At 32.9% G+C, this 16,240-nt stretch overlaps 1 protein-coding gene across 1 annotated transcript in view; it reads right to left on the bottom strand.

Annotated features, from left to right (window-relative positions):
- EYS (eyes shut homolog) overlaps window positions 1-16,240 on the bottom strand; it is a 1,577,782-nt gene that overhangs the window by 1,042,299 nt on the left and 519,243 nt on the right. Inside the window, 3 exon segments of the mRNA XM_027604057.2 lie at window positions 2,617-2,723; window positions 2,916-3,012; window positions 12,286-12,545. Coding sequence (XP_027459858.2) covers window positions 2,617-2,723; window positions 2,916-3,012; window positions 12,286-12,545 — 464 coding nt within the window.

The following is a 16,240-nucleotide window of genomic DNA, read 5'->3' as shown; positions in this document are numbered from 1 at the left end:
AGATCAAGAACAGGGTTTGTGAGGGGGGGCACTAGTGTCTTGATAACCTCTGGGGTGATTGTCCTTTATAGGCTGGAGATAATGTGAGATACTACAGTAAAATTGGGCTCCCTGATATAAATTAGAATAATGGGATCCAAGAATGGATAAAAACAGTTGTATATGCTTGACTATCAGATTAAAAAATGAGCAAATAATTCAGAGAAACAGAAGGTGATTGGTGGGATTAGTTCAGACATCCTTGACAGTGGCTAATCAGTGATGAGTTTCTAGAAATAAAATACATGGGCAATCTGCTATGGTGCTATTCACATATATAGAATTAAGAATATAGGTCTGCAGGACAGACACACTATTCAATTTGCCTTTGTAGGGATTCCTAGCCTCTTACACAATTTCAGACTTATGCTATGTCATGGACTCAGTGCCTCAACTGAAGGATAGTAGGTCTTTTTGCAGCAGGATCCTGACATATAGTCACAGGGGTTCCATGTATCTTCTTGAAGCCTTTCTCAGAGGGTTCTGAGGCCATTACCACTATCACTGCTCACTGATGAAAGAATGATATTCAGGCCTTTTAGAAGTTTTTAGATAACGACCCTGAACTTATGCTTATCTTTGAAATACCACTGTTCCACCAGTAGGAGTGCACAATTATTTAGGTCTGGTAGATGGATCATAAATCCATCTTCTGTTGTTTTGTTTGGTTTTCCTCCACAGTCCCTGAATATGAGATTTCTTGCCTTACCAGTATTGAAATATTTCAAAGGTAACTAATTAAGATTTATGGCACTGGCACATGGACGGTTAATTGAACTAAGGAAACAGAATAGAGGCAAAGAAATAGACATATTCGTGTAGAGATTTGTTCTGCAACCAAGAAGGCATTGCAGATCAGGCCAAGCCAGTAAGTAACAAAGTTACTCAATACATATAGCAGGCACAATTGATTAATTATATGCAAAAATTAACTTAAAATTCCTATCTTATAACACACACACACACACACACACACACACACACACACGTCCGCGTGTGCACATGCGCACAACTTCCAAATAAATTGATTTAAATATGAAGGGGGAAACTTTAAATATTTTAAAAGGAAATATAAGCAACCTTCGTCTTAAAAAATACTGAACCACTCTTGAATCCCTGGAATAAATCCTACTTGATTATGGTGAATGTTTCTTTTTAAAATATTACTGGATTGAGCTGCTAATTTTAATGTATTGCTGGTGAGGATTTTTGTAACTATGTTCATTAGAGACACTGACCTGTAGTTTTCCTTTTTTGTGTTGTCTTTATCTGGTTTTGTTATCAGGGTAATGCTGGCCTCATAGAATGCATTTGGAAGTTTTCCTTTCTCTTCTATTTTTGGAAAAGTTTGATAAGAATAGCAATTGGCTCTTCCTTAAGTAGAGTAAATGTTTTAAACAAGATAAAAAAGGCAAGCCATAAGCAAATTGATTAATTTGGTTACATTAAAATTAAAGTTTAGCACTCAAAACTTATCAGAGAGAAGGTAAAATGTCAAGCCAGATTCAATAGAAGATATTTTCAGTAAATATGATTAATGAAAGCAGTAATAATAAAAATATATAAAGATTCTTACAAATCAATAAGAAGAAAACATAAATGGGAAGATACCATAAATAGGCATTTCTAGAAAAGAAAAATTAAATATCTTAAAATGGATGAAGAAGTGCTTAAACTCACAAGTTATGATGGGAATACAGAAAAATAAAAACAGAAAAACAAGGATATATAATTTTACACACAGCAGATAAGCCCAAATGGAATATCTAAGAATGCAAATAGGGACACTTATTCACTTTCATTAAGAGTGTGAATATTCAATTTTCAAATGAAATAAAAAAATGATATAATACATGTGAAAACATCTACCCAATGATCCAACTATTCCATTTCTAGGTATGAAATCTAAGGTAACATTAGTATTTGTGTATTTAGAGAAATATTTGAAAACCTTAATAGTATTATTATCTCTAAGAAAGAAGAGTCAAATAATCCATATATCTATGATCAGAAGACTGATAAATAAATGTTGACACATATTTAAATGGAATATTGTACAACAGTTAAAAATGAGCAACAGATACATGCATTAATGCAGAAATGTCATGTTCAACATAATGAATTGTTTCTGAAGACTACTCACAATATTTCAGTTATATTAAATGCAAACTAAGTATTTTTTTGAGGCAGGCATACAAATAGTTAATACTATATATTAAAGGCAAGGGGATGGGTCAAATAGGTGACAGGGATTAAGGAGTGCACTTGTGATGAGCATCAGGTGTTGTATGGAAGTGTTGAATCACTATATCATACACCTGAAACTAATATTACATTATGCTGACTGAAATTTAAATAAATAAATAAATAAAACATAAAATAAAACCTTGGTTCAACAACAACAAAAAATTTGGGACATTCAATACAGTTGTGTGGAAAAGTAGAGGAGTACTTGGGGATAAGCACAAGGATATAGGGAATGTTCTGCTTAAGTTGAATATGGGTACATATATGTTCATTTTGTTATTTAAATATCATATATAAAATAATTAATTAAGTAAAATATAGCCTCTAACCTGTTTGTTAGATCCACACAGATTCCATTATTTTTGCAAGGTCTAGAAGAACACTCATTTGTTTCAAGTTCACATAGAGGTCCAGAAAACCCAGGTCTGCAAAAACACATCTTTTAAACAAGAAACTTAATAGCTCCATTAATATAAACATATAAAGTCAAAGCTTTAAATAATTGTAGCATGGCAAATTGTTAATAACCAGAAATTTGTTCAATTTGTCAACTGAAATTCTAAACATGGATGTATTTAGATACAACTAGATGCATAAACTTTTATCTAGTTATTTCTTGGTTTCTCTACCTGAAATTGTTGGCCCCATCTTCACAGTCACTATAATTCTGACAGGGAAGGGAGAAGCACTCATTCACATTAATTTCACAACGTTCACCCTCAAATCCTGCAAGGAGAGATGAGATGGATATAGATGAGCAATCCTCACTTTAGAGTGTGAAAATCAGTCAGTGGTAAAGAGTCTGGAGAATATGCTCTTAGCGGAAGCTTAGGATAAAAAAGAAAGAAAACACCTCATCTCTGACTTCTCACACAACGCTATTTTACATAATATATGAATAAAGTTATGCTAGTTTCAATTTAATGAGTTCAAATGTTATTAAATCCTTTGGGAAAATAGGGTGTTGCAAATGTTTCTGTTGTTTTAAGGTATTTAAAACTTTGAACAAGAAGAAATGAAACAATGTGGAAAGCAAATGAATTAATGTGACGGCCAATCTTAAAGTAAAATTGAGCTTCAGCGATCAAATTTATACAAGGCAGTTAGCAGATGAGGCAAATTATTTAATTACTTTACATATCCAAGTGATTCAAAGAAAAATTATTTTGATTCAGAGCTACATAATCAGTCATCCATTTAAACACATGCCAGTTATATTAAAAAAAAACCAAAGAACATGAAAAAAATTACACAGACTTAATGAGAGCATTGTAATTATTTCAACAGACTTGTGTCAGAAAAAATCAGCATACCACTTTTTAAAATACATTAAATATTTTAATATTTATGATGACAATTTAAACACTTATTTCCATGATCATATATTAACTAGATAAAACAAAATATATTTTTTTAATTTTATTTTATTATGTTATGTTAATCACCATGCATTACATCATTAGTTTTTCATGTAGTGTTCCATGATTCATTGTTTGCATATAACACCCAGTGCTCCATTCAATACGTGCCCTCTTTAATACCCATCACCAGGCTAACCCATTCCCCCCACCCCCTCCCCTCTAGAACCCTCAGTTTGTTTCTCAGAGTCCATAGTCTCTCATGGTTCATCTCCCCCTCCGAATCCCCCCTTTATTTTTCCCTTCCTACTATCTTCTTCTTCTTCTTCTTTTTAACATATACTGTATTATTTATTTCAGACGTACAGATCTGTGATTTATCAGTCTTACACAATTCACAGCACTCACCACAGCACATACCCTCCCAATGTCTATCACCCAGCCACCCCATCCCTGCAACCCCCCACCACTCCAGCAACCCTCAGTTTGTTTCCTGAGATTAGGAGTTCCTCATATCAGTGAGATCATATGATACATGTCTTTCTCTGATTGACTTATTTCACTCAGCATAATACCCTCTAGTTCCATCCACGTCATTGCAAATGGCAAGATTTTGTGTTTTTTTGATGGCTGCATAATATTTCATTGTGTATATATACCACTTCTTCTTTATCCATTTATCTGTTGATGGGCAACAAAATATATTCTTACACTTATTTTTTCTTGCTAATATTTTTTTCAATACTAGTTAGAAAATGTGTGAAACAAAAGGATTTTCTTTTCTCTTACTTTTTCAGTGCTATAACCAAGTACCAAATAATTGCAGTGATATTATAAATGATAATATCTAATCAGATTTTTTAGTTTGAAGAACATAAAGTCATTCAAGTTGTCCTACAAAACCTGCATTTATTATTGGCATACACATAGACTGGGATCTGAAAGAGAGGGTGATCTAGCTACACACAGATGGCCATCTTCCTTCCCTCAAACCATCTCATGAAGTCTTTCCTTTCTATCTTCAAATATCTCTTCATGTTGAAAGCTTCAAGTCATTTGGAATATTGGCATACAGATGATATAACACAGCTTCCTTGATCTCTATTTCTATATCATGATCTTTTAGCTTCAGCATCTACTGCTAGGTGGAAAATCCTCTGTACTTCCTCACTTAGAGTCCTACAAGAAACACAGGATTTCCTACTTTATCCATTCACACCATGCTACAAGCCACTGCCATCCTCTGTGGTGTCTACCACTAAGTCAAGTGCCAAACCTGCTTCTACTTGGGGTTTGGGAAGCTGGTTATTACATCTTACAAAATCTGGCTGCCTGTTTAGTAGGAGATAATATGGAAATCTAAAAATTACTTAACCCAAAAGAAGGCAAGAGTAAAAAGGAACAAAGTGGAGATACAAGTACTACAGAAAGTAGAAAACAAATAGCAAGATGATCCATTTAAAGCCATATACATCAATAATTACATCAAATGTGGTTTTAAAAAAAATACTTCAATAAGAGGCAGAGTCAGCCAGGCTAAATAAAATAACAGAATGAACTACATGATTTCTAAAGGAATTTCACTTTAAATATAGAGATAATAATGGGTTAAAAGTAGAAAGATGGAATAAAGATGCACCAAGAAACAGAAGAAATCTACGGCGAGTATGTGTCTAGCAGATCAGGCAGTCTTTAGGTCAAGTCTCATTATTAATTTGTCCTATTTTTTTCTTACTCAATTATCAAAGCCTTCAGTTTAAACTCTGAAGTCGCATGCTTGTAATTTCATTCATGCACTCAGTATTGTATCCTCAGCATTAAAAACGAAATTAAAGAGATATTTCCAAGTTAAAATGGTTCTCTTAATTTTAGGTAAGAGAGTTATAATTCCAACACATTTCACCAATCATCAATCACCACTACTATCATATTTAAATTATAAATATTGTAGTACCCTTATAAATAACATAATAAGCTTTTTCTTTAAATATTTGTAGGGGTTTTTTGTTTTGTTTTGTTTTTACAAGTTAAAGATTTAGAAAGTTGGATGCATTACACCATTCCTACTTTTAGCATGACTAGCTTTCTCTGGAAGGCAGGGTATTTTGACACTAAGATGTTTCTTAGAAATGTTCTTTGAGGCCCTGGGACTCAGGGGCACTGACTAGCTGGAGAAGTAGTACCAGTGTCCCCTACTGAGTTCAGCTGGGCTGATAAATCAGAAGAACATTCAGAACCTGCAAACTCGGGAAGCTCACAGAATAACCTTGTTTTCTGTGATTTTGCCTTATTCATTTAGTTTGACATTTCTGGGATGGAGCTTTGTTACCAAGCAGCAACATATGTCAATGGGCTGAGGAAATTAGATTGCTAGAATGCAGTAGACATCGGGAGAAAAAAATAAAGTAGACATGGATTGCATTTAAATTAAACCAAAGTTTTGCTGAGAAAGCTTGTGTTCGGGGGATTTAAAGGAGAAAAATGTGTACGTACTTAGTCCCAAACTACACTTTCCATAGTCCTTGGTGTTAGAAGTATTTGTTTGTGTGAAGGGTATTTGTTTTGAATATATGCAGTGACAGGTGACAGCTAAAGGTCTATCAAAACTTTAAGTATAATGAATTCATCCTATGCTACTCTCCTGTTATTTATCCCTATCTAGAATTCAGCTGACTCCATTAACTGCAATAGAGTTCTTTACACACAAATAATGTGACATTCTCACATGGATTGGATTCTCTTGATCTTTTTCTTACAATGGCTTGCTTTTACCTTGTCATAGAGAATGCAGGTGACTGATTAATATTTTTACATCTTCCCATCCCCAAAAATATTTCTTAAGTTACTAAACTTACAGCTCACGTTTAGGAGCCAAATCAATGTAGGTTACAGGTATAATTTTTAAAATCACTTAGTATTTTCTATTTCTAAAAAAATTTCAGTTTTTATTTGATTCTCTAGAGGGGATGGCACAGAACAAAGTACATTAACAATAGTTAGATTTTCATGAAGCTTTATGAGGAAACATTTTGTCATATTCAGGTCTATACCTTGACAACTCTCACATTAGAAGTAATACCACTTGGAATAATTAGGAATGAAAGTAAATAGGGAAAAACTAGAGTATATCTTTCATATCCATTAAGTTAGTGTTAAAATCATACCTTTTAAAATAAAAACTAAAAATATTAAAAAATGAATTATTTTCAAAAGCATTAGAAAAGCATTATTTTTATTTTTCTTAATTAAAAAATTAATTTATCTAGATTTTAAAGCTTTATGAAAACAAAAAAGTAAAGAGATTTCTCTCTTGGTGAGTCAGAATTTTTTAAAATATTGTCTTATTTTTATTTTAAAACAATGTTACACAAATGTTAGCATTCTTGAAAAATTAACCCACTATTACAAAATAGCTGCGGATTAAATTCAAACACTATGAAATATGAAAAGATAGAACTAATATTTCTAATAGGCTTAATAAGGTTTTTTAACAGTGATTTTAAGAAAAATTAAAAAAATGAGTATAAAAGCTCATATTTTAAAATATAACAAATTATTGACATGCTTTAAAGTTAATTAGCAGCAATATATATTTTCTTTGAAGAATTTCCCCAATATAAATATCTATAGCCATTTAAATCTAATAACACATGCTACCACACAAGCACATGTTAATTGTCAAAAAGAGTAATTTTTAATTTAGATAAACTATATTGTCAAGTGACACATTTATTTGGTGCTTGCAATTATACACCTTAGGTAATGTGGCATTACCATAATAATAGTATATGTACTGGAGTAATAGACACATTTAAATGCAACTGCTGGGCGCCTGGGTGGCTCATTTGGTTAAGCGACTGCCTTCGGTGCAGGTCATGATCCTGGAGTCCCGGGATCGAGTCCCGCATTGGGCTCCCTGCTCAGCAAGGAGTCTGCTTCTCCCTCTGACCCCCTCCCCTCTCACGCTCTCTCTCTATCTCATTCTCTCTCTCAAATAAATAAATAAAATCTTAAAAAAATAAATAAATGCAACTGCTTTCCTCCTCTGGTACTACTACAAATCCATCAAGCTTAGAATCCCAATTGTAAATCAATAGCACAGGTAAATGATCTGATTCTTCCTTCCACTAAGACATTTTACAAGTACTCTCTTTGCCACATTTTAATCCTTTGTAAAGTGTCATTTAAAAAACTTTTGCTCCTTTCACCTTGGAGACATATGGTTGAATTGGCTACATTTGGAAACTAAGCCCTTTAAATTAAATTGAGAGTGTTGGATAGGGTGATGTTCTTGCCTATAAACTGAGATGTAATTCAGAGTAGAAAGATAAAGACACTTTCCTAAACAGAATATTAGAAAATAAATATATTTTAAGCATGAAATGGTTTTAATCTCTCACTATATACGCACACATGATAGTAACAGAGACCTGACTGCATGCTATACACACAACCACTTGCATTTTATTGAAAGTCCTCTCTACCTCTGTAAACCTCATATCATTCTTATATTTCTTATATATTCTTATATTTCTACCAGCCTGCAAGTTGAACACAGTTTATTCAACCTCTTGTACTTAATTAGCTCTTTCCCTTTACTGTACACATTAAGTATTACTCTTTTGATCACATACACTATGAACAAAAATATTAACTTACATAAGGAATGGCATTTATTGGTAGCCTAGCTGGGAAGGACACCTTGCAGTTTTCAGAATTTAAGAAAGAACCATAGTAACTACCAGGACACGTACTTTCACAAATACTTCTTTCCTACAGCATTCAGATCTCCTTGTGAAGGGAACATGGTGTTGGCTGTACCAACTGAAAAACTCTAGCAAAAAGAGAAAACATTTTCTCTTATCATCAATTCCAAGGAAAGGCTCTGAATGCCAATATTCCAGTCCTATGCAGACATGGATGGAGTTTTCTATCTGTCATAGCTTGAGTCTTCCAAAATAAGAATATGAGGTAATAATACCCACAAGTAGCTTTTTTGAGAGGTGGTCCTGGAAATTACTGCAAGGGAGTAGAGAAATAAAATAGGGGAGAGAGGGGCTTAATGAGCAGGTAATTACTGTGGGCAATGAAACCTCCAAGGCTGCTAGGGATCCTCTTAGAAATCATGTGGAACATAACTCAGAGTTGTCACTGCATAATAAAGGTGGGGTATGCATTCACAAAGTAAGAGAGAGCTCTTAATATGTTGTACTTTAATGGTTAGTTAATTTATGTGTCGATCCTTGAACTTTAAATTCCTTGAGGGGGTGTCTTTGCCATGTTTAATTTCCCCAGAACCTGTCTCAAGACTTGACACATGGTAGGAAATCAATAATGTTTGTTGAATCAGTTAATAGAGAATACAATTTTTAGATTTCTAGAACACTACCAACATGTAGTTACAAGACTGGCATGTGTTATACACAGAGCATAGTGCAGAGAGGCAAAAAAAAAAAATTGTGTAGTATAAAATAAATGTTGAGGTGTGTAAATTGATTGCATACTAAATCACCTAAAGCTAATACTATAAGGTACCCAGAGTAAACCCCATTTGTTTCTAGGAATCTGATGAAATTATATTTGTCTTTCTATGTGCTATTTTTATACTTATTAAAGCACTGATTTTTTTAACCACAGGAATTGTTTAAACAAATAGGATTTTATATAAAACAAACTATTGAATCATTACTATTAAATGCTTTTCTGTCTATTTTCCGCTAGAAAATGTTCAATGTTCATAGGGACCAAATTAACTCACCTCCGCTCTAAACAGAAGATAGAAGTACTGCCCCGCAAAACATGATCACCATAGTTCTGGTGTTTTACTACACCTATAATGTTTAAGTAGCTCACATTGTATCCAAATGGGTTAGATTGTTTTGACTATAAGTTTCAATCACATTAAGCAAAATAGGTTACTTGGTGAGCATTCAGTTTGGCATAAATCAAAGTATCAGTTATTCTAGTTGCTGTTTCTTCAGAGTGAATTTTAATGCCATTTATAATTTAGTTGTCTAGTACATAGTCACATTACTACTCTGGCTTTGGGATTTTATTTATATTCATATTTAAATTGTGACAGACCCTGTAGACTGACTAAAAACTGTGAACAGAATTTCAAAAATGCATATGCTGAATTCCTAGACCTTAAGCCTTAAATCTCTTCTCTTATGATGCCCTATATTCTAGTCACTTGGCAAACACCGACAGCTTGCAAAGGATTCCAGTAGAGCTTCCAAATCCTGTATCTGTATAAGAGGTTAAGTCTTAGAATTCTTTGTGGTTTAAAATTTCACTACTTTTAAAATGGAATTTGATCAGAATATTTTCTTTAAAAAATAATATAATTGCTTTGGCGTAGATCCTATTTCAAACAACAGATATTAAAGTAACTCAGGGCACAGTGTCTAAAATATTCCACAGTCAACCTCTTTTTCATATTCCGAGGTAGTTTCTTAAAGCAACGTCACAGGCTTTAGTTTCTGATCTGCTATAGAGGTTGAACAACTAAAGGTAACAGTAAGTAAACAATTTTTACAGTAAGAAACTTACTCCTACAATTTCTTAGGTTTAGAAACATTTTTCAAGTTCAAGTATATATATGAAGCAAAACAGCTTAGAAACAATGTACTCTTCAAATATCTCTTTGTGCTGAATCATAATTAACAATGAATCATGGAACACTACATCAAAAACTAATGATGTAATGTATGGCGATTAACATAACATTAAAAAAAAAAGGGATAAACACATGATTCATTGTGGCTACTCTAACCAAAGCAGTAACTTGAAGTGGTCATATTAAGGTCTGAAAGCCTTAAGTAGAATGATGAAGTTCCAAGAAAACAAACACGATTTTACTAATACACAATGGTGAAATCTAAATTGCCCTCAGGATATTTTTGTGATGCTTGTGAAGCTGGAAAATCTTATTACTAGTTTGATAGTTGATGATAAGGTTTTATATCTCTGAACTTCTTTTTTCCCTCATCCCACAACAGGAAAGGAATCTTACTAGATTATATAAATTCATCAAATGCATTTATTAATTGCACATAAATTATCAAAAATTTTATGTGGAAAAAAAAATCCCCATCTTGTAGAAAACTATCTTTGGTGAAAATAGAGGTTTTATTTTAATTGAAGAAATATGCTACTGCCTCTCATTAAATATTACTTATATTCTGAGAATGTATTAGTTGGCTAAGTAAAGCATCATGGAGTAATCCTGCTGAATAAATTAGCTCTTCCTCTGCTACTGAATAATATTTCAAAAAGTTTCACTCTCCATCTTTGTTAAAAGGAAATTATCCACTTAAAATGTACTTTGTAATTACTGAGGTTTGCAGGATATCAAATGTCCTCCTCACATTTTTCCTTGCTTGCTTTTCCTGACTCATTCCTGCAAATATGTATCCATATGCCTTGTATGCCCACACAGTTTGCTTTAAAAAAGCCCATGTTATTTTTGCAAAAACAATTACTAATGACTCTCCAGTTTGTAGTTCCAATTCCTCAGAAGGTCCAGAAGTTTTTGTCATGTACGTACATTCAAGGACTTGCCTCTATAGCCTTATAATAGATTATCCTATACATCAGGAAGTTCTAGAGCATTTATAAAAACAAACAGAAACAGCTTTGACTACGATATCAATTAATTGGTATAGTCTAAGCTGACCTTTTGGGACAGAAGAGTAAATAAGTATTGTCCTTTTCTTTAATAAACCTCTTTTCTAGTAGAATCAGTAACAAGGAGAAAGACATGAAGCCATGAGTTGGTATGAGAAAATAAATATCAGTTGTAAACTTTTATACACAATATGATTTTTATATTGGCCTTATGACACATCCCTGTTATACTGAAAACCGACAATGTGCTAGTTTTATGGCAGAAGCATTCCTGCTGAAGATGGTAATAGCTCTTGAGTAGCAAACAGTATATGAGCAGTTAACATTTATGTAGATCACCTGTGCACTAATCAGACCTCTTTCAGTTACATCTGAAGAGACCCTAATCAAGCATCTTTCAAAATAGTATCAGTTATTATTGGCTGATAAGACCCAGAAAGCCAGAAGTAACTTACTTCAGGAACAGATGGATTCAGGAATGCCAATAATGCCCTTTAACCTGCCTATTCTCTATCCCTTTCAAAGACTCTATTTTCTAGTACAAAGTAACCACCAGAGTAATATGATTCTGGCTTAGCAACCAAAGGGGAAATAAGTGGTGTTCATAGATAGCTCCATGAAAAAAGTTACAGTGAAGCATTTGATTACCCTAGATTCTATCTATGCTAATTTCTAACTAACTGCTATTGTTAGGAATACTACATAGACAAGATTATTCAGGAAAAAAAAGCTATTAACAAACAATGAGAGATTTCTTTAAAACAAACAAAGCCAAAAACTAGAGTTTTGCCTTTTCTTTTTCCCCCATTGCCCCCCCCCACCATAGTTAGGTTAACTTTTTAGATTATTTCTCCAGTCTGTTTATGTATCTATATTTGGAGTCAAATACTCCCTAATTCTCCAATGTATATGTTTTCTCTCACTCATTTTTAAGGAGCCATAATCCCATAAAAACAAAATAAACCAAACAAAAAAGTGAAAAAAGAACATTAAAACAAATATAAGCTCTTACCTTCTCTACACACACAATAATGAGTTCCAGCTACCAAAGTCAAGCATGTTGAGTTGTTTCTGCAAGGGTCATGGAGTGGATCACAGGGGTTATAGTGTTGATGGCAAAATTTTCCAGTATAAAAGGGTGGACACAGGCATACAAATTGCCCAGGAATGGTAGACTCATGCCAAAGAGCTCCATTCATGCATGGGTCAGAGTCACATTAATTTATTTCTTCACTACAGTTTTGTCCAGTCCATCCAGATGTACACTCACAGCTGAAATAAAATATTAAGAAGTATGAACAGTACTGCTTCAAATTTATTCTTTGCATTTTTAATGAATTATTACATTAAACTAATATGTGGCATTTTTATTTATAACAAGATCAATAAATTATACATAATTTAAAAATATTGGTTGCCTACTTTCTTAAGACAATTTAACGTCTATTACTGCAAGACTGCAATGGCTAAAATAGATTTCAGAAGCATTTGGTAAATTTCTAACATAGTAGGCCACTGAGACAGATCAGAGAACAACAGTGCTACCAATTTCAATTTTAGCAACTATTGAGCTTAATTACCAATTGCGAAAATTTCCTCAATTATTTCTTTTATGTAAAATAATTTTCACTGTTTATAAACCTGAGATAATATTTATTTCAATATCTTTAGCAACATGTGATTCTTATAATCACCAGAGTATTTATAACAAGGTGTTCCTTTGTGCTAAGCATCTGGATTTCCTTTCAGTTTTTGCCTGCTTTTAAAAATCTCTTTTCTCTAATATTTGAATAATGTGGGAAAATTGAAGAGAAATCATATAAGTAAACAGTAAAGCATTTGGATCTTGTCTGTACATCACAGACTCTAGCCCAGTCTGTCAACCATTTAGCATCTGTCATTCTCTGAGAAATTTTTTGAGTTCAAATAGCACTCTACTATCAGTTATTTACTAATACTGTACATGATTTCATCTTGCCCTAAAATTTGCTTGTCATATCCTTTAAAAATTTTTATAAATAAAAATTATATTATAAACATTTCCATGACTAACCTCCAGTAATTAAACTTCTGGCTCCTAAGTGTGAATCTGAATCTCCATATTCTCATGTACATAATATATGCTGAAAATATTATAAATATTAATTGATAAATGGTCTTCAGTTGGAATCATATAGACTTACCTAAATTCACTCATTTGGGAAATTGAAGATAAGAGAGCTTAATGAAATTGGTAATCTCAGAGAATTATTGTAAAGATTAAATGATATAATGAATAAATAGTGTATATAGCACCTGACATCAACAATGCCTACCCATCTATGGTGGTAACTAGGTGCTGTCACAGAATTTTAAAGAGCATTTGTTACCCTATTTATGCTTAAATAAAATATGTATCTCAACAATGAGGATTGCTTCATTTCTAGTGGTACTTTTCACTTATTTGTCAATCACATCTTATTTTAAAATGGTCAAATTATTCAATTTCATAACTCCAATAATGCTTTGAAATAAGTAGAAGAGGCACTTTTTTAATTCTCACTTTATAGATGAGATAGCCAGAAGTGCAAAGGAGAAAAATGACTTATCCAAAGTCACTGGTTGGCAGACTTGAGATCTGAAGCCTAGACCTTTTTCTCCAAGTTTCTCTCCTTTCTTTCTTTTCTTTTTTTCTTTCTTGAATGTTTCAAATCTATTACAAGACTATCTGATATCTTGTGAAATAATGTAAAATTAAGTACATCAAATCCCAGCAAAATAGTTTCAGTGCATTTATTTTATTTAAAGTAGCTTTACTTCTAAGTGGTGTTGCATAAATATTTGTTTTCCTTTTTCTTATATTCTTTCATGAGTGCATAATTTCAACTTGACTACTTTAAAAGAGTTCCCTGTGAGTAACCAATAATGCTTGAATATTTAACGTATGTGCTGACTGTTTGTTTTATCTTCTCAAATAACAGGTGGCCCAAGATTTCATGTGGTGTCCTTACAAGGATCAAATCCTCAGGAAAGCATCTGGCCATATGTCAATAGGACTGATGATACCATGGTGAGGTCTCTGGAGATGAATGGATATTTGTAGAAAATAAAGTTCTAAAGAACAAAGTCACTCTTTATAACTAACAATCAGACCTATGCATTTATATATTTGAATCTGCTTTTATACATGTTAGAGAAATAAGTTTCTGATGGATGGAAATACATGTTTTATGTGCGAGCTCCAATCTGGTTTTTAGTTTGTATCATGAAATAATTTCAGGATTCAGTATGAACTGGCAGCATTTTCCAAACTCACAGCCAGAAGCAAGATTTTTATGGATTGAAAAACCAAACAAGCAAAAACACATACTCTATGATTTTTTGAATATACGATTTCCAGTAGTAAACACTTGAAAACTAAATGTGTACTTAAAGGTAGACTAATATATTCTAATTTGTTGTCTTCCCTAGTAAGATAATCAAAAATTCACTGGCATAAAATACATTGAATTCCTTCTAAGTAAGAGCAACATTTCAATTCTTAAATGTTGACTTAAAGAACTAAAGCTAATAATAGAAAATAAAGTAGATGTCATTGTCTCATTACAATGGAAAAAGGAGTATTCATCAAAAAAAATCATTAGCTTAAGAAATCTTAGTTGATTCACATTTCTAAATATTAACTATTCTATATGTTCATCTCACCATAAATATTGATATGCAATGACTAAATATTATTTGGCAATATTTATGTACATTTGTTTTGTATAAATATACCAGCTTTTTTGGCTATAAACTTATAAATACAAATCTCACAGTATACATAACCGAAAGGACTCTCTTCTTATACAAATTAATTCACCTATTGTTTGTTGAAGCCATTACTTGTATGCAATATAAAATCCCAGTCAAAACCGGTAGATAAAAAAGAAATAAGAACACAGATAATAAAATAGTATTATTATATTTTTTAATGTCTTAAAGAGTTGAGGACACATAGAAAAGAAGACATAAAAAATACAGGCTACTCAACTAAGTCATTCATTATTCTACTGTTGTATCCATTCACCTATTTGTTCATTCATTTAGTTATCTCATCAGGTATACCATTAACAAAACTATATTAATAATGTATTAGGGGCACCTGGGGGGCTCAAGTCAGTTAAGCGTTAAGCATCTGCCTTCGGCTCAGGTCATGATCCCAGGATTCTGGAATCAGCCCCATGTCAGGCTCCCTGCTCAGTGGGGAGTTTTCTTCTCCCTCTGCTTCTGTCCCCTCCCCCCACTCCCACTAGCGCTCTCTCTCTCCCACTCTCTCTCAAATAAATAAATAAAATCTTAAAAAATTAATGAATTGTACGATGGTCATTACTATACTCTTGACCACTGAAATCCTTTTGGAAAAAAAATGTGGAAAACCATTTAGCTCACTTAGACTGGCAAAATTTATCTCAAGTAAGCCACTAATTTTATTACTAACATTAAAAGTGGAAAAGGGGACCAAAGACCATTCTGAAGAGCATCATGAAAGTGTAAAGATGTAAAACATAGCAGAAGATTGATATGGGTGAAATGACACAATGGAGATGGCCTAAAAAGTTATAGCAAGGTGAGGCTGAAAACAACAGCAACAACAGTGAAACTACCTTCCTTTGCATTCTACCCTTAAAGACAGTAACATTTTCCTGTTGCTTTTAAGTATGGTAGTGACACAATCAGATTGCTATCGAGTAGAAGATGGATAAAATAGGGAGAGCCTGGTAACATGAAGATCATTCAGGAAACTATTGTTTTATTGCTGACAAGAGATTATGAGGACCTAATAAGCAAAGGCATTAATTAGGTAGACCATATTTGAACTACATTTCTGATATAGATTGGAGAAGATCTGGACAATGATTAGTAGAAGTTGATGAGGCAGAGTGAGTAATGGGGAGTTCTTGGTGGATTTCAGCTTGAATATTAGAAAGACAATGGTGCCATTAGGT

The sequence above is a fragment of the Zalophus californianus genome, chromosome 7, assembly GCF_009762305.2.
Source record: "Zalophus californianus isolate mZalCal1 chromosome 7, mZalCal1.pri.v2, whole genome shotgun sequence".
Classification (NCBI taxonomy): Eukaryota; Metazoa; Chordata; class Mammalia; order Carnivora; family Otariidae; genus Zalophus; species Zalophus californianus.
The sequence above is the reverse complement of the archived record's forward strand: the minus strand, read 5'-3'. Positions and strand labels throughout refer to the sequence as shown.